This window comes from Chrysochloris asiatica, unplaced genomic scaffold, assembly GCF_000296735.1.
Source record: "Chrysochloris asiatica unplaced genomic scaffold, ChrAsi1.0 scaffold00041, whole genome shotgun sequence".
Taxonomy (NCBI): Eukaryota; Metazoa; Chordata; class Mammalia; order Afrosoricida; family Chrysochloridae; genus Chrysochloris; species Chrysochloris asiatica.
In genome coordinates this window covers 6,186,377-6,205,653 of record NW_006408559.1, presented here as the reverse complement: position 1 = coordinate 6,205,653, position 19,277 = coordinate 6,186,377, and the positions used below count along the sequence as shown (strand labels likewise).

Below are 19,277 nucleotides of genomic sequence, written 5' to 3'. Positions count from 1 at the left end.
GTTGGCCCAGGATCGAGCATTGTTTCGTTCTGCTGTGCATGGGGTCGCTATGAGTCGGTTCCGACTCGATGGCACCTGACAACAACAACAACAACACACCAGGACAGTGGAGTTGTCATAGAAAAGGAGCCTGAGGTTGTGACGAAACTCCTGGACCAAACAGTAGTCTGTCTGGATTCTTGCTGGACTCTGACTGTGTGACCTTGAGTAAGTCGCTCCAAATATCTACTACTCAGCTCCTTCATCTGTGAAATAGACAAGAAGGCAGGTGGTTCTCAGGGTCCCTTGATGCCTAACGAAAGAATTGCACTGTATTGGCTAGACTCCTGTTGCAGGCTGAGGGTTGGAATGAGCTTTGTTTTGGAACACATGAGTAAAACAGAGTCCCACTGTGGTTGAGATGGTCACCAAGTACACATCTTGGGTGCCTCTCTGAGTTGGGACGAAAGAGGAACCAAACAGGGCAGTATACTTAGACGAGGACCAGATGTGTAGGCGTGTATTTATGGACATTTCCACACTATTAGCATCAATAAACAGGCACTTCTCTGCCTGTCCAACATCTCAGTGGAAGTGCTCTTATAACCTTGATGCATTTCAAGCATTTGTTATTTGAAAGTAAAGAAGTTAACAGCCTGTGTTTCAGAAATCTCTCAAACTCCATGACAGGTAGGTATTGTTAAAGGGCTCAGAAGAATGTTCCTCTGCTCGCAAATAAAAATGGCTTGGAGATTCATCAAGGCCAGGGAAGCCATTCAGAGAAGATGACAGATGGAATGTTTGTGCCTGTTTAAGGAATGGAGATGAGAAATGAGCCTCTTCTGACTTGGGCCTCTGTTCACTAGGGATGGTCACAACAAATCAGCCAAAGGAAAGCAGAAGGCCCTGGACCCTTACAAGGCTGGCGTTTGGAAGAGAAAGGAGCTAGATTGGGTTTGCCTCTCTCTGCACACGCCTTTCCCTTCTCCTTAACATCCCTCCTTTCAAACCCTGATTCTAACACTCAGCCTATCAATCACTACATCTTGATGACCCTGGGATGAGAAGAAATGAGGTGTCAGGAAAACACACACACACACACACAAAAAACCCCATAAAAAATGAAAAAAGCAAAAAGGAGAATTTCTTAGAAATGACAAAGTAACCTTTTAGAAGTCTGTTATTTATCTGCTTCTATGGAGATGTACAGCCTTGAAAGCCCTGTGGGGCAATTCTACTCTGCCCTGTGGGGTTACTGTGTGTTAGAAATGACTCAATGGCAAGGAGCCTGGGGTTATTCTAGAATAATCTTTGCACCAGAGGTACCAGGAAATCTTGATGCATTGCCAGGTTATGATCCATGTGTGATATTTATTTTGGTGATACAGTGCTAAGTGGTCTTTGTCAGGCAGAATGGTTGCTGTGGCCCACATCGTACAGTACATATAATATGGAACAGGTAAGCAAGAATCCAAGACAGATAGATAGTGTTGTGGATTGAATTGTGGAAGACACGTGGAAGTCCTAACTTGTATCTTTGTATCTTTGAACTTGGCTTGTTTGGAAATAGGATCTTAAAGATATTCTTAGTTAACATAAGCTCACGATGAAGCAATGTGGGTCCTAATTCAATCTGAGTGATGGCCTTCTGAAAGAGGAGAGACACAATCTGGGTATACTGGAGGAGCATGTAGGCCCAGACGAATGGGAAGAAGGGTACAAACAAAAGAAATAAGACATAGGAGGGGAGAGACCATGTGATGACTGAGACAGAGATGGAAACCAAAGAATGTCACAGAAGCTAGACAGGTATGTAAAGGATTCTAGACAGAGGTACGTAAAGGGTTCTAGACAGAGATGCGTAAAAGGTTCTAGACAGAAGTACATAAAGGGTTCTAGACAGAGGTACATAATAAGTTCTAGACAGAGGTACGTAAAGGGTTCTAGACAGAGGTATGTAACGGGTTCTAGACAGAGGTACGTAAAGGATTCTCCCTCAGAGGAAACCAATGTGATGACCAATACTTTGATTCCAGAGACTGTTTCCAGATCGACGAGAAAATACGTTCTGTTCTTATAAGTCACCCACTTCGTGTCACTTTGTCATGGCAGCTGCAGGACACTGATCCTGGGGTCCCCAAGGGAGAGCATCCTGAAACTGGGTGGTGGTGGTGGTGGTGGTGGCTCGCTTCATGCTTGTTTTAGCTGCATGGGCAGGGCAATGATCAGTTCTGCTCCAGCAGTGATGGGTGTGGAGGCGAGATCATGTGACTCCTGCCAGAACTGAGTTGTGAGCATCCAACTTACGTCCAACCTAGACTTGTGAACCAATTCCTGTAAAGCCTATCATACTAAACATTCAAACTAAACATACTTCGAGACACCCATTCAAACGTTATTGCTCTTTCAAAGATGTTTCAGTGTATCTGGAAGTGCTTTCATATATATATATATATATATTTTTTTTTTTTAGTGCAAAAAAAAGGACAAACATTTTACTAACTGACATTGTGGTGGTTGCTGTTGTGTGGTGTCAAGTCGGTTCTGACTCACAGAGACCCCGTATAGGGTACCCGAGGAGCGCCTGGTGAACCACAGACCTTGTGGTTCTGACTCACAGAGACCCCGTATAGGGTACCTGAGGAGTGCCTGGTGAACCGCAGACCTTGTGGTTCAAATTGATCTTACGAACCAGTGCATTATCCTACAGTAGATAGGGACTATTATACACAAATTCGACATAAACACAGAGGAACAGAATTTGTAACTGTGATCACTTAGTAATTATTGTATTGCCTGAAACCGTGATCACTTATCATTCTGGCTAATTGGTTGCTGCCATTTTGAGTCTTTTCGTTTCTTGCAGTGTGCTGCCCCAAATTCTCAGATCCAGAACACGCCACATCTGTGTGCCTGCACACATACATATGCCCACACTCGCAATCCAGGAACCACTGCTGCAGGGTCGTAATGTTTTTCTATGATTCTAAGTACACTAACAGGGAGCTCTGGTAACGTAGTGGTTATGAGCAGGGCTGCTAACCTCAGGGTCAGCAGTTCAAAACTACCAGCTGTCCACAGGAGAAAGATGAGGCTTTCTGCTCCCCTAAAGATTCACAGCCTTGGAAACCCTATACAGGGTCGTTATGAGTCAGAACCGACTCCACGGCATATAACCACCACCAAAGTACAATAACTGGTGTTAAAAGATTTAAGCCTGATATTCTGTTATGATTTGTAGGATAAGTCTATGCCCATATTTTCAGAATCTCTCTTTATTGATTGTCCACACTACACATGAAGCACATTTCGTTGGTTTTCATTGGTTTGCTATAACTATGGCAACTATATGTCCTAGATTCCCTAGGATGACCCTGATTTCAAGGACTCGTTTAATTGTCTCTATAAGTACACAAATAATAGTCAGACCATGTGCCCCTGATTTTAGTTCAGAAAACATGACCGCTTATTGATACTCTCCTTCCACAAAGGCCATGCCGTGTGAGTGTTGGTCACAATCCAGATGAAGCGCTGCTCACGGAGTTGGGTGGACCGCGATGATGAAGAATCACACTTATTGGAATCCTACTTCTAGCTGGGGATCAGGACCTCTCTCCTCCCTAACACTTCCCTAACGCTTCTTAGTTATATCTACTGTCACTATCCTAGACATCCACAAGTGGGTGGTTGTAACAAATGTTTATTTTCTCACAGATTAGGAAGCTAGATGCCATGCCTGGTGGCACAGTGGGTTAAGCACTGGGCTACTAACTACAAGGTTGGGAGTTCAAATCCACCAGTCTGTCTGTTTCCATCAAGCTGCACAGTCTCAGAAATCATCAGCAGCAGCTTGACTCCACCCTACAGGGTTCCTATGAGTCAGAATTGACTCAACTGCACTGGGTTTGGTTGTTGTTGTTAAGTGCCATCAAGTCAGTTCTGACCCATAGTGACCTTGTATAGGGTTTCTGAAGAGCAGCTGGTGAACTTGAACCTCCAACCTCGCAGTTCAAATCAACTTTACAGTCTGGCGTATTAACCCACAGCGTCACACCAGGACTCCGATTTTGGTTTGCTTGCTGTTGTTGTTAGCCGTTATCAAGTTGGTACTGACTCATAGCGACCTGATGCACAACAGAATGAAACTCTGCCCGATCCTGGGCCAACCTCACAATTGTGGCCACGCTTCAGCCCATTGATGCTGCCACTTTACCAATCTATCTCTCTCGGGGTTCTTCCTCTTTTTCTCTGACCCTCCACCTTACCAAACATGATATCCTTCTCCAGCAACTGGTCCCTCCTGACAATATGTGCAAAGAATGAGAAATGAAGTTTGGCCATCCTGTTGTTGTTAAGTACAAGGGAGTCAGTTCTGACTCATAGCGACCCTGTACAGGGTTTCCGAGGCTGTGAACCTTTATGGGAGCAGAAAGCGTCATCTTTCTCCCACGGGATGACTGGTAGGTTTGAACTGCCTACCTTGAGGTTAGCAGTCCGATTCTTAACCACTACGCTAGAAATTTGGATTCAGAGTACTGCTCGCTCTCTAGGTGAAGGTATTCTCTCTTGGCTCTGGGGGAAGGTCCTTGTTTCTTTAGCTTCTTTTCCAGTTCCTTAGAACACTTCATGTGGCTTGACATCAGTCTTCCCCCACCTCTGCCTCTTTCTATTGCTTGTTTGGTGGTGGTGGTGGCTATGTGCTGTGGAGTCGGGTCTGACTCATAGCGACCCTGTACAGGGTTTCTGAGGCTGTAAATCTTTACGGGAGCAGAAAGCCTCATCTTTCTCCTGCAGAACGGCTGGTTTGAACTGCCAACCTTGAGGTTTGTAGCCCGATTTGTAACCACTACGCTACAAGAGTTCCTATTGCTTGTTTATTGCCTCTTGTATCTCAGTAGAGATTGAGCTGAAACACACCTTATCCTGATCCTATATCATCAGTGTAACAAAGGCAACCCATTTCCCAATGGGATTATAACCATAGGCATAGAGATTACAAAATGTATGTTTACAGTTTTTTGCTGAACACAATTCAATCTATGGCACTGCCATGCTCTTTCTATCAGTGCCACTTCTTCTCATTCACCTCATCCTTCACTCTCCCCCGGAGTCCTGGTGTGGACTGTAGGATAAGCACTGGACTGCAAACCCATAAGCTGCTGCTCAGAAACCTTGTACAGAGTCGCTATGAGTTGTCACTTTATCTTCACAACAACCATTCTCCCCAGTATGCCAGGTGATGTGTGAAGAAAAATGGTCACCAGGGTTTTGCCTTTTGCAACATTTTGTTTTAAGTTAGGATGGAAAAATCACTGCCTGTGGTCCACTCTCATGGAGACTTCTGGAACTGTGTGTGTTAGAGTGATTTGGATTAGTTATGGATTGAACTGTATCTCCCCCAAATATATGTTGAAGTCCTAACCCCTGTACCTGTGAAGGTGATGCTGTTTAGAAATCGAGGTTTCCTTTCGTTACATTAATGAGACTACGTGGAGGAGGGTGGGACTTAAACCTAATCACTTCTGAGTGGTCTTTGTAAAAAAAATAGTCAAAATGAGACCAACATGGGGGAGAGGGGTACCATGTGACAATAGAAGCAAATACATCTACAAACCCCCCCCAACACCAAGAATTACAGCTTGTCGCTCTATGGTGGCTTGTGTGTTGCTGTGATGTTGGAAGCTCTGCCACCAATATTTTAAATACACACGGCAGACAGATTTTACTAGAGCTTCCAGACTAAGACAGACTAGGAAGAAGGAGAGGTGGCCCACTTCTGCTGGTTACCCCCTGAGAACCCATGAGTAACAGGGGAACATTGTCTGATACAGTGGCAGAAGATGAGCTCCTCCGATTGGGAGGCACCAAAATACAACTAGGGAAGAGCTCCCTCCTCAAAGTCGAGTTGACTTTAATGGCATAGATGGAGCTAGCTTTCAGGACCTTCATTTGCTGACAGGACACGACTCAAAATAAGAAGAAACAGCTCTATACACCTATTAATAATCAGAATGTGGAATGTACCTACTACGAAACTAGAAAAATTAGAAGTCATCAAAAATGAAATGGGATGTATAAAGAGCGCTAGCCAAGGCCTCACTGAGCCAAGGGGACTGGGATATGGCCATTTTGAATCAGATAATCATATGGCTTACGATGCCGGAAATGAAAAAATGAAGAAAAATGGCATCACATTCATTGACAGAAAAAAAAAAAAAAAAGCATTTCAAGATCTTTCTTCAAGTACAATGCTGTTTATGATAGACTTAGAAGGAAATTCATTAATACCACTATTGTTCAAATTAACACACTAACCACTAAAATGATAAGAAAGAAAGAAAAGAACAGAATGGATGTCCAAAGAGATTCTGAAACTTGTTCTTACATGTAGAGAAGTTAAGGAGAATGGAAGAAATGAGGAGATAAAAAAAAGTAGAACAGAACATTTAGAAGGACAGCTTGATAAAACAGTCAAGTGCCAATTATAGTGAAATGTGCCAAGATCCCTGAGTTTGAAAACCAAAAGGGAAGAACATGGTCTGCATTTCTCAAGCTGAAGAACTGAAGAAAATAAATTCAAGTCTCAGGCTGCAATACCGAAGGAGTCTATGGACAAAATATTGAAAGAAGATGGAAGGATATACACAATCGCTGTACCAAAAAGAATGGGTTCAACAACTTCAAGAGGTAGCATAAGATCAAGAACCCACGGCATTGAAGGAGAACTCCAAGCTGTACTGAAGATATGGGTGAAAAATAAGGCTACAGGAATTGACAAAATTCAAATCGAAGTCTTTCAACAAACTGATGCAACACTGGAGGCACTCACTCATCTATGCCAAGATATTTGGAAGACACTTACCTGGCAAGTCAATTGGAAAAGGTCAATATTTGTGGGCATTCCAAAGAAAGTTGGTCCAATGGAATCGGAAATAATCAAACAATATTAATATCACATTCAAGTAAAATTTTGCTGAAGATCATTTAAAAATGATTGCAGCAGTATATCAACAGGGAGCTGCCAAAAATTCAAGTCAGATTCAGAAGAGAACGTGGAACAAGGGATATCATTGCTGATGCCAGATAGATCTTGACTGAAAGCAGAGAATACCAGAAAGATGTGTGCTTGCCCTTTATTGACTATACAAAGGTATTCCATATGTGGATCATAACAAACTCTGGATTACATTGCGAAGAATAAGAATTCCAGAACACTGAATTATACTCATGGGGAACCTGTACATAGACCAAGAGGCAGTTGTTTGAACAGAACAAGGAGACACTGAATGGTTCAAAATCAGGAGACGTGTGCAGTGTAACTTTTTAATCATATTTATTTAATCTGTTTGCGGAGCAAGTAAACTGAGAAACTGGATTATATGAAGAAGAATGAAGGATTATATGAAGAAGTGGGATCAGGATTGAAGGAAGGCGCATGGACAACCTGTGATGTGCAGGTGATACAACCATGCTTGCTGGAAGTGAAGAGGTCTGACAATCTCCGTTAAAAAAATCAGCCATTGAAAACTAGATGGAACAAAATTCTATTCTGACATGCATGAGGCCACCGTGAGTCAGAATCAGCTTGACAGAAACTGGGCAAAGCTTTGCGTCTCTGTCTAGATCTCTGGCTGGTCAATGCTGCCTTTGTGTCAGATGATCAATAATAAACTGTGACCTGAGAGAGAAAGGGAGGCCACAGGTCTGGGTGCTCATGATGTTTTCTTTAGAGGGGGCAGTAGAGGAGGCCTGTCTGGAAGTGGACTTGTCCAGGACAATAGAATCATAGTAGGTGGTTTTTGAGGAACAGGATGCATCTCTTTTTCTCTTTTTAAATTCAGAAGACTAAGGCGATCAAGGTTGTATCATCTGCATATCGCAGGTTGTTAATGAGTCTTCCTCCAATCCTGATGCCACGTTTTTCTTCATAGAACCCAGCTTCTCGTATTATTTGCTCAGCATACAGGTTGAATAAGTATGGCGAAAGAATACAACCCTGTCTCACACCTTTCCCAATTTTAAAACATTCAGTGTTTCCATGTTCTGTTTGATGGCATTTACTAACATATACAGGTTTGAAAGTCATAGTTAATTTTTTTTAAATAAAAAGAAGTAGAAATATATAGTTCAAGTGATAAGACCATGGGCCTAGTACAGTTAATTAATTAATTAGCTTATTATGACTAAGACTAGAATAAAGAAATGCTAAGCTTTACCTCAGGGATATTGTTTATAGGAATCTAAGAATGGCTCTATAGTTGTTGTTGTTAGGTGTCATCAAGTTGGTCTTGACTGATAGCCACCTTATGCCCAACAATACGAAACACTGTCCAGTCTCACACGATCCTCACAATTGTTGTTACGTTTGAGCCCGTTGCTGCTGCCACTGTGCCAATCCATCTTGTTGGGGTCTTCCTCTTTTCCGTGACCCTCTACTTTACTCCAGGGACTGGTCCCTCCTGACATGTTCAGAGTATGAGAGATAAAAGTCTCATCATTCTAGCTTCTAAGGAGCACTCTGGTTGTACTTCTTCCAAGACAGATTTGTTTGCTCTGTGGAAGTCCATGTTACTTTCATTGTTCTTCTCCAATATTATAACTCGGATGCATCAATTCTTCTACAAGTTTCATAATTCTTTAGGAGAGAGAATTCATTTTTTACATTAAAACTATGAGTTCCTTTAGGGAAGAGATTTTGTTTTTTAACTAGCAAACGTAATTTTCTAGAATACTTTCTGTCATACAGCAGGTCATGAAAGCATATTTGTTGGGTGAATAAACTTAATTGACAGTTGCAAAGTTGGAAGACTTTTGGGCCATTAAGACTACAACTCCCAGAATGCCATGCTTTCTTTTCGTTCTCAGGACTAAGGCGAGGAAGTTCCAGCACTCATCGGGCCATATTGAGACTACAATTCCCACTATGCTTAGGGGCTCCGGAAGCCTTGTTAAAACACTACTTGTTGCCATAGCATCCGGGTCTGGACCAACCAACCCGAGCGTCCGCGCCTCGTGGAGGCGGGCTTTTATTAACTCTGACCAATCGAAAGCAGTCTTGTTGTGACACGTGACCGGAGGGGCGGGGACTCGGGATCGGCGCCTTCTCCTTGCTCCTTGGGGTCGTGGCCTTGCTCTCGCTGTGCACGGGGAGCGTCTGGGCGCTCCTGCACACGTATGCTCTCGTGGGCCCTGCGGTGTTCGTGAGTCCGTGCTAGTCCTCTGCGGGAGCAAACGCGGGAGCAATGGGCGGGACGGCCAGCACCCGTCGGGTCACCTTCGAGGCGGACGAGAATGAGAACATCACGGTGGTGAAGGGCATCCGGGTGAGTGAGCGGGGCGGGCGGGGCCCCAGTACTGGGACTCAGACCCCAAGCCTCAGGCTCTCGGGACCTGCAGCTTGTGTCCCCAGTCCCGGCCCCCAGTGCTCCTGGGAAAGGCCCGACTTTGACGACTGGAGAACCACAATGGGAAAAGTTTCCGGGGGTTTGCAGGTGCTGGTCACTGTGCTGGGAGAATGTGGTGCCAGTCTGGCCCCAGCTGGACTGCTCACTAATTGTGGGGCTTGGTTTGCAACCTCTCCCTCATTGTACCCGTCTGTGAAATGGGTCTTTTCCTACTCCTCCTGGTTCCAGGACCCAAGCCCTGCTTTTCTTCAGGTGAATTTGCATTTTAAGGAGCCTGTTCTTCGCTTGCCCTTTGACACTCAGTGCTCTTCCTCTGATTCACACACACAGGACGGATGCCTTCTCCCTCTTTCACTTGATACCTTTCCCAGACGCCTTCTCTGTGACCTCCCAGCGCCCGAGTCTTGGACCAGGGCCCTGCGTTTTAGGGTTAGAGTCTGCCTGCCAGCCAGCCTAAGGTGTTGGCTAGAGATTGAGATAGATAGGCTTTTCAGACCACTAGAAGTCATCCGGGGAGTCCTGGTGTGACTCTGTAAGATAAGCGCTGTGCCTGTGAACCACATGGTCGGCGGTTCAAATCCTCCAGTCGCTCCTTGGAAACCCTGTGCAGGGTTGCTGTGAGTCGGAGCTGACTGGAGTGCCCCTCGCAAAAACTACCCCGAGAAGTCACTTCTAGACCCAAACATTGGAGGGATTTTTTTTTTTCTTATGTGCCTTCTGCATGTCCTTGATACTTAAACTGAAAACTTGATTTTTCTTTAGGGTGTCAGTATACCAGCACTAACTTCATTAACACTCTCCGCTTCGCCTGACTTTGGAGCCTCTCATTTTTGGAAGTATGATGCCTGAGCCTAGTAAATCAAGCCACTTTGACTTCAGAAAGTTAAAAAAAACATTTTTTTTCTATGCTGCTGTTTCTGCAATTGCACACACAGCTAGCATAAGTAAATTATATGTGTAAAGTCTTTGTTTTCAGTCTTTTGTGTCTAGGAAATAAAGCTTCATTTATATTTTAAGTGTTTAAAAACTTTCTACTCTAAAACTGTTACCTGGCAAAGGATTTATTAAAGTTTTCTCTGTAGAAATTCCCGACTGTTGAACTCTCTTTTCTGTCTGTGGCCAGCCTTTCTTTATGTTACATTGAGGGTCATACCACATTTTTGTAATAAAATGCCTGAGGCTGCAATCTTTTCATGATTATGGTGTAGTGTGGGCACTCTGGAGTAAAATAAAAATGATGAAATTCTGAGTTTTATGCAGATGTTTGTATGCTCTTGCCTTTGGGCCTGCCTGGGGTGTTCTGCACCAAAAAGGGATAAAGAAAAACAAACAATACAGTTAAGTTTGGGCTAAGAAACCCTTGGCTCAGATAAATCTGGAAATCCATCTTCTTATGCTCTTAAGACAGATGGCAAACTAGACAAAGTGACTTTGGCCCCAGCGTAGACATTACCTTGGAAATACCAGATAGGGTTGAACAGGATAAGAATGATGAAATATAGTAGATGAAAATGGAAAGATTGTTTAAAACAAATTAAATGCTATGTCCTGTGGGCACCCATATTCACACAACGCATTCTTGTTTTCTTTCTCCTAAAAGTACGATTTACCTGCATTAAAACAATACAAGCAGGTGTCATGCTCATTTTATCCTCTGCGCTTCAGAATCTGCCCTTCACCTGGAATGCCCTTGCCCTGTCCCAGGGGTCACCTGCAGTCACCTGAGCCCCAGCTTTTGCATCTGCTTAAGTGTATGTTTCTTCTGGGTTTGATTTTGTATCTATTTGTCATTTTCTCACAGCCATATTCAGCCCATTGCTGTTTTCTCCAAACTGGCATGCTGTTGAATTGTTACCAACTCAGGTCGTTCTGATACCTTGGAGGTCCTGGCTAGAAGGGCATGAACTTGGCATTAACCAGACCTCAGTTTAATCGGGGTAGGCAGCCTCGGACAAGTGACTTCTCTGAGCATGCGTGCCTTATCCATAGGTGAATACCATCACTCCCCTTGATATATGGACTGAAGAAGATGATGTTTCAAAGCTCTTGGTACATGGTAGACTTGCACTAGATGGCAGCTCTGATGGTGGGATTTGGTCCACAGCTGAAGTGGGAAGGCTCTGGAAGTGTTGTGGAGTGTAGTGGAAACTGTGTGTGCTTTGCAGCCAGGCCATTTCACAGATGGGTACAGTGAGGTAGAGGTTGCAAACCTGTTGTGGGGTTCTAGCTCAGCTTCTCAGTGGGTGGCTGGCCCTGGACAAGTCACTTTTGATTGGTTCCTTATTCAGTGTATCAGGGGAATGCAGCCTGCTTGTGAGAATTAGAACGTACAATCCTACTACTCCACGAGTAGCAGCTGTCTATGTAAGTGCCAACGAGTTGCTTCCCTGTATTGGGTTTCCGATGAGCAGCTGTTGGGTTTGAACTGCCCACCTTGTGGTTTGCAGTCCAGTGCTGGTCCTGCAGCTCCACACCAGGCCTCTTTTTGTATAGCAGCTGTCGATAGCTACATAAACTGAAGCGCTGTTGAATCTGTTTTGGCTCATAGTGACCCTGTATAAGGTTTCTGAGGAGCAACTGATGACCTTGAACCGCCAACCTTGTGGTTCAAACTGACCTTGAAGTCCAGAGCATTAACCCGCAGCGCCACACCAGGACTCTGGGAACGTAAAATATCTGGATAAACTAGCACATGTAGCTCAGGAAAGATACTCACAGGTGTCCCTCAGGCATGGATGGGGAGAAGGAAGCCCTACGTGAGTTTCTGTCTGGGTCTTTTTCCTAGATGCTTTTCAGCTGAGGTTTAGTTTTGGCTCAGAGCTAAGTGTCTCGTTTCTGTTTTTAAATGAACTGTGAGGCTTGGAGAAGCATAAGAAAATACATTCTTGGTGCAAGTGAACCCTGTTTAGTTCAGCAGGCTAAGCATAGTGTCAATGAGGTTTAGACTTCAGTTTTGAATTGCAGGTGACCTAGGTCAATCTGGAGCCATGGTGGTGCAGTGGTTAAGTGCTCGTTTGCTAATGGTAAGACTGAGTCTTCAAACCCGCCAGCCATCCTGCTGGAGAAAGATGTGACTTTCTGCTTCCGTAAAGCTTTACAGCTTTGGAATCCCTGTGGGACAGTTCCATAGGTACGCCATGGGTTTGACTTGGGTAGGTAGGTCAACTTGGCAGGAGAAAACTTACCAGTGTTGTCTATTTGATGGCTGAGGTTAGATTTTAAGAGACTAAGAGTAGATCAGTGATTCAGCAGAACCAGTTCTGTGCTCTGTTCTCTTGGTGAGCAAAGTCATTTCAGCTTCGTTTATACAAAGAATCCCATTTCGGAACAATGGAAGACCTCCAGTAACCAGGCGGAGCTTGTTACTAGATCACATGCTTCCAAAGTGCTCTTACAGGCGTCCTCAACAGCTACAATGAAAAGAGTAGTTCAAATTTCTTCTCACCTTCCCGGTGCTGTTTTCATAATATCTACAGGGTCTTCTTTTTTGTTCTCTAAATCCTAAGCATTCCATAGCATTTTCCCTTCTCCTGAACATTAACCTGTATTCTTCACACCTGATTTGGATTTAGAATCTGAATCAGCTTGTTTATGTTGGATGCAAGGTCATCCCTGTATCTGACCCTCCTCTTCCCCTCTAAAGCACATTTCTGTGGTGAAATCACCACCTAGTACAGGGGCTTAGTAGGATTTTTGTGAACACCTGCTGTGCCGGCTTGGTGAGCCCGCCATTCACACTTAACCTGAAACATCAGAGCTGTGTGAGGGCCTCTTCCAGAGCAAATGGTACCTTCAGTAAGCCTCGTTTTCAATGCCAGCTTGATTGGGCTTTCTAGGCATAAACTACTCCCTGCATCTGGCCTTGAAGTTGCAAGCTGAAATTCACAGGAGCACTAGGTTAGGGTGGTGGTGTTAAGTGCCGTGGAGTCAGTTCCAACCCATGGTGGTGGTGGTGTGCTGTGGAGTAGGTTCCGACTCATAGCGACCCTTTATAGGGTTTCTGAGGCAGAAAGCCTCCTCTTTCTCCTGCAGAACTGCTGGTAGTTTTGAATGGCTGACCTTGAGGTTAGCAGTCCACTACGCTACCAGTGCTCCTTCCTATCCATAGTGACCCTGTATAGGGTTTCCGAGGAGCCACTGGTGGATAGTTACATGGAACACACCTGGCATGGGCACACCTCAGCGATCTCATGGGATGAGTTCCAGACCACGGCAACAAAGTGCAGGAAGATTGCAATGAAACTTGTCAAGCTGGAAGTTTTGGTTTCCCAGTGCATACAGGGTGCTTCCAAAGGTTGTAGGAAAATGGAATGAAAAGATAACAATTTTCCCACAAGTATTTTGAAGTCTCCACATATAACTTCTTTTTACACTATACTGTATGTAGTCTATTACTTGTGTGATGTTGTTGTTGTTAAGAGCTGTTGAGTCGATTCCAACCTATATAGTGACCCTGTAAAGGGTTTCCAAGGTGTGACTGCTGAGCATGAACCGCTGACCTTGCAGTTCAAATGGCTTTGCAGTCTGGCGCATTAACCCACGGCACCACACCAGGACTCCTTGGGACTACTTGTGTGATGTTGTTGTTGTTAAGTGCCATCGAGTCGGTTCTGGACCCGTAGTGACCCTGTACAGGGTTTCTCAGGCTGCAAATCTTTACAGGAGCAGAAAGCCTCATCTTTCTCCCGTGGAGCGCCTGGTGGTTTCGAACTGCTGACCTTAAGGTTTGCAGCCCAATTCGTAACCACTATGCTATTGTGATGTTGTTGTTGTTATTGTTGTTAAGTGACATGGAGTCGGTTCCGACCCATAGTGACCCTGAACAGGGTTTCCGAGGCTGTAAATCTTTACGGGAGCAGAAAAGCCTCATCTTTCTCCTGCGGAGCAGCTGGTAGTTTCGAACTGCTGACCTTGCGGTTCATAGCCCGATTCATAACCACTACGCTACCAGAGCGTGTGATAGCAGTATGAAAATAGTTGAAATACTGTGAGGATCACCAGAACAGGACACAGGCATGAAGTGAGCACATACTATTGGAACAATGGGGCCCATAGACTTGCTTGGCACAGGGTTACCGCAAACCTTCAATTGGTAATAGATACAGTGAAGCGAAGTGCAGGAAAACCAGGTGTGCCTGTCCTCTGGGAAGTAAAAGGAGGCTTAAGAAAAAGTTCATGACAAAATTCCATTATCTTTTCATTCCACACTTAACTGAAACCCCCTCGTACTGGCAGTTGAGAGCCTCTAGTTGAAGAAATTACTTAATGTGGCATGTTGCTGATGTTTCTAGAGGAGAGACTCCATATCCCATCAGTCACTGGGAGTGTGGGGTGTAACAGGTAATTCAGTTATCATTGGCCCCTGTCACCTCGAGATTCCACAGTTCTCTTAGGCAAAGCATTACTGTTAAAAGCTTTCAAAAATTGAGTAAAGGTAGATGTTCCTGATGCCCACTAAAGACAAATACTAAGAAATACAAGTGACAAACGTAAGCTAAGATTTACTTATCAGTATATACCTCCATGCCCCTCAGTTTGGGAGTAGGTAATTTCTTCCACATCAGTCTTGTTTTGGGAACTGTGACTTGGTTGACAAGCAGGACAACACGGAAAGTGAGACCTGCTAGTTGGGAGGGAGACAGAGGAGAAATGGGTCCCTTTCCTTTCATCACTTTGATAAGACACATCTGGAAGTGGGAGGGTCTGGTTAGTTTCTGTCACGTCTGATCTTTAACCCCTCCCTCACCCCTGCCTACTGCTCAGAACAGGGGGACTTACTGAGATCCCCCCGGGGAAGTTGAGACAGCTTTTCTGTGTCCATCTCACCTGGTCCTCTGCTCCCAGAACAACCTGAGCCTAGGTTGATAGGTGGTGTGTTTGTTAATTTTGGGTCAGCTCAGCCAAGGTGGGCGGGGAGAGTGTTAGAAGACGGCATGTGTGTTCCTCTGCTTGTTGGTGTGCCGAGTAAGTACACGGGCTTCAGAAAGTTCCTGGACAAAGCAGAATGAAAAGAGAATGGAATTTTTACATGAACTCTCTGAAGTCCCCTGGTACAATCCAAAACATGGGTAGCCTCATTTGCATAAATTTGCCGCTTGGAGCAGTAAAGAATAGATGGACTGAAATCTGCGCTGTCAGCCAGCCCTCTTAGCTTTGGGTAGACCCCTTTGAATGTGTGAGCTGAGGAATGCCCAGGAAGCTGCAGAGAAGGCGGCAGCTTTGCCAGCCCTCTAGGGATTTGTTCATGGACTCCTCACGGGGGCGTGGAGTGGGTTTCTCTCACCATTCTCTGCTTTAAGTAATTTCTGCAAATTGCACTTGGTGTAGTGCTTTGATGTGGACTCGAGGCGGCTGGAATCCATGTGTACAGAGTTGTTGTGTGCCGTTGAGTCATTTCCAACTCACAGCCATCCTGTATGGGGTTTCTGAGGAATGACTGGTGGATTTGAACTGCTGAACTTGTGGTTAGCGGTCAGTGCTTACCCTACAGTGCCACCCCAGGACTCTATGTTGTTGTTGAGTGCCGACAAGTTGGTTCCAACCCATAGTGACTTTGCAGTCCAGCACCTTAATCCACAGCGCCACACCAGGAGTCCTGCAAACACTGTGTTGTTAATGTGCCGTCAAGTCGGATCCGACTCTTAGTGATTCTGTGTAGGATTTATAGGAAGCAGCTGGTGGGTTTGAACCACCACCTTCTGCTTAGTAGTCTAGTGCTTAGCCTACAGCACCATACCTGAAGTCCAGAAGAACTATGTTATTAAGTGCTATCGAGTTGGTTCCGACTCATAGGACCCTGTACAGGGTTTCCAAGGAGCCGATGGTGAGTTGGAATCCAGTGTCGATGTTGTGTGTAAGGAATCCTAGTGGCACAGAGATTGGCTGCTACCTGAAAGGTTGGTGGTTTGAACCCACCCACCACTCCCCAGGAGAAGGCTCTGCTCCCATACAGATGACAGCCTAGGAAACCCTGTGAGGCAGTTTTAGTTTGTCATATGAGTCAGACTCTGCATTGACTTGATGGCATGCAACAACTGCATATTATACATCAGTTAAATGAGCATGGGGTAGGCATTGGACTGCTAACGGAAAGCTCGGCGCTTCAAACCTACCAATCGCTTTGCGAGAGAAAGATGAGGTGGTGTGCTCCTGAAGATTCTGGGCTCGGAAACGCTGCTGTGACTTGGAATCGACCTGATGGCAGTGGACTTGGTTTTGATTTTAACAATAAAAAGAGCTTTAAACTTCTTAAAGATTAACAAGCCCAGTTATCTTCCTCAGAGGAAGTGATCTACTTTTATTCTATGATCCTGCCTGGGAATGAAGGAGATGGGAGTCTCATTCTGATGTTGCTAATAACGGTGTCTCTCAGGGTCTCATTTTCCTCACTTCTAAACTGAGGGGTCGGGGTCTGCCTTGAAGGGTGTTTCCTAAGACAGAGCTCTGCTTTGTAGGTTACTTTAAGCATGATTCCGCTACTCCGTTGTTAGGGGCTACACAGCTGGCCTGGCTTCTTCAACTAGAGTCCCTTGACACTCTCTTCTTTCACTGGTCTTCCAAGAAAGGACTCAGAGTTTCCCCTCAAAGATGACAAGTGTTGGTGTGGTGGGTTTCTCCTTTGCCACCTCACTTCCGTTCTGAGTTTGCCCCTGAGGTGTCAGGTCAGGTACAAATGGATATTCACCCGTGTATCCCAAGACCTGGACCAGCTCCTGAATGAACAGATCACATGATAGGAGCTCATAGTCCTGTGGAAAGGTAGGCCTGGAAGCCGTACTTGCTCCATGGTTGGAGTGCTGTATTGGAGGACTGTGCCAGGTTCAGGGGCACCAGGAGTTGGGTGGCTTTGGGTGGGCTGCATTGGGGTGGGAAGGAGAGCTGGTTTAGTCAGGGAAGCATTCCAGATGTTTGGACTGGATCACTAAAGGTGATTGATTGTATCTCGGGATCCAGGGGAGAGCGCAGTGTGGGCATGTGTGAAGAGATGGCAGCCAACAAGTAGCCTGTGGTGGGCAGGGAACAGAGTGTGAGGAATTCAGGCAAAGATGTGGGAGTTGAGGTGAGAGAGTCAGGGAGTGTATACATGATGGGGAAGTCTTGAAGGTCATGCAAAAGAACTTGGAATTTACCTGACCATCAACCCCAAACCAAGCCAACGGCTGTGACAAGTTGATTGCGAGTCCTTGTGGGCCCCATGTGTGCAGAGTAGAACTGCTCCCCATGGTTTTTGAGGCTGTGACCTTACGGAAGCAGATCGTCAGGACTTTCTTCCCAGGTACCTCTGGGTGAATTCTAGCTGCCAACATTTTGATGAGCAGTGAGATTTTTAACAGTTTGTGCCCTCATTGCCACCCTTCCCGTGATTGAACGTTGCTCATGATCACATTTGCATTTAGGAAGATTGATGTTTGATACCATGGACTAGGGCAGGGAGAATGGGATGGGGATAGAGATGATGAATTCATGAGGAAGGCATAACTCAGAATGAGGATGAGAGAGGAGTCTAGGCTGAGCTCTGTGGTCTAGTTTAGGACACTGGGTGGAGGGAGTAGAGGAGGACAGAGAGACTTGGGATAACCATGAGTTCCACTGTGGACACCTTGAGTTTGAGGTGTTCATGATGGTTCCAAAGGCAGCTGTCCATTAGGCAAGTTGATGGAGGTCTTGGGCTGGAGAGAATGGATTTAGATCCATTTGTTTATCACTAGCGATTGGAATTCACAAGAAGAATAGAGTAAGTGCATGAGTACAAGGAGTCAGTAGAGAAAGAACGGAACGTGGGGTCCTCTCTGTCCAGGGCAGGCATGCAAGGGGAGGGCCTAGGAGGGCCAGACGTCAGGCAAGCCAGGGGAGGGTTTTCCAGGAGAGGGGCGTGGCCAAATGGGTTTGCTTATAAAAGGAAGCAGAAGCCATAGGCATGTAATGAGGTTGACTTTAGGATAAGTACTGGACTGTTAACCGCAAGGTTGGCAGTTCAAACCCACTAGCTGCTCCTCGGAAAGCCTACATAGGGTCTCTATGAGTCGGAGCCTATGGGATGTCACTTAGCACCACCATCCAGGGGTATCAGTGCAAACATGCCGGCCCTGTGGGGTGCGGATTGTCGCTGTGGTGTGGCTCCGTACGTGGTGTTGAGCCCATCACTGGTGGATGGGCATTGGTTTGTCTGACGTCTTGCCTGTTATGAATGATGCTGCGTGGTGGTCCTGCGCCAGTCTTCGTCTGGACAAAGGCTTAAGGGCTTCTTAATTGGTCCTTTTGCCTCCATCAGAGGCTCTCCTCCTCCTGTGTTTGCCCCCCTCCAATAGGTTTTCTGTACTGTCACTGGAGTAAGCGTTCTGAAATGGTAATCGGCTCACGTCCTTACCCTGCCCTGTACGCTCCTGTGGAACCCATTTAAGGAGTACTGGTGGCACTGTGGGTGAGGTGTTGGACTGCTAACCAGAAGGTTCAAACCTACCAGCTGTTCTGTGGGAGAAAGATACGGCAGTCTGTTCTTTAAAGATGACAGCTTTGCAAACCCTATAGGGTAGTTCTCCTCTGTCATATAGGGTAGTTATGATGGATTAGTTCTCTATCTTGTAGGGTAGTTATGATGGGGTAGTCTCTATCCTATAGGGTAGTTATGATGGGGTAGTTCTCTATCCTGTAGGGTAGTCATGATGGGGTAGTTCTCTATCCTATAGGGTAGTTATGATGGGGTAGTTCTCTATCTATAGGGTAGTTATGATGGGGTAGTTCTCTGTCCTATAGGGTAGTTATGATGTGGTAGTTCTCTATCTTGTAGGGTAGTTATGATGGGGTAGTTCTCTATCCTATAGGGTAGTCATGATGGGGTAGTTCTCTATCTATAGGGTAGTTATGATGGGGTAGTTCTCTATCCTATAGGGTAGT

At 45.4% G+C, this 19,277-nt stretch overlaps 1 protein-coding gene across 1 annotated transcript in view; it reads left to right on the top strand.

The window, feature by feature from the left end:
• Window positions 1-9,221: 9,221 nt before the first annotated feature.
• CHCHD3 (coiled-coil-helix-coiled-coil-helix domain containing 3) overlaps window positions 9,222-19,277 on the top strand; it is a 353,394-nt gene continuing 343,338 nt past the window's right edge. Inside the window, exon 1 of the mRNA XM_006861225.1 lies at window positions 9,222-9,302. Within this exon, the coding sequence (XP_006861287.1) occupies window positions 9,222-9,302 (81 nt within the window). The remainder of the gene's footprint in view (window positions 9,303-19,277) is intronic.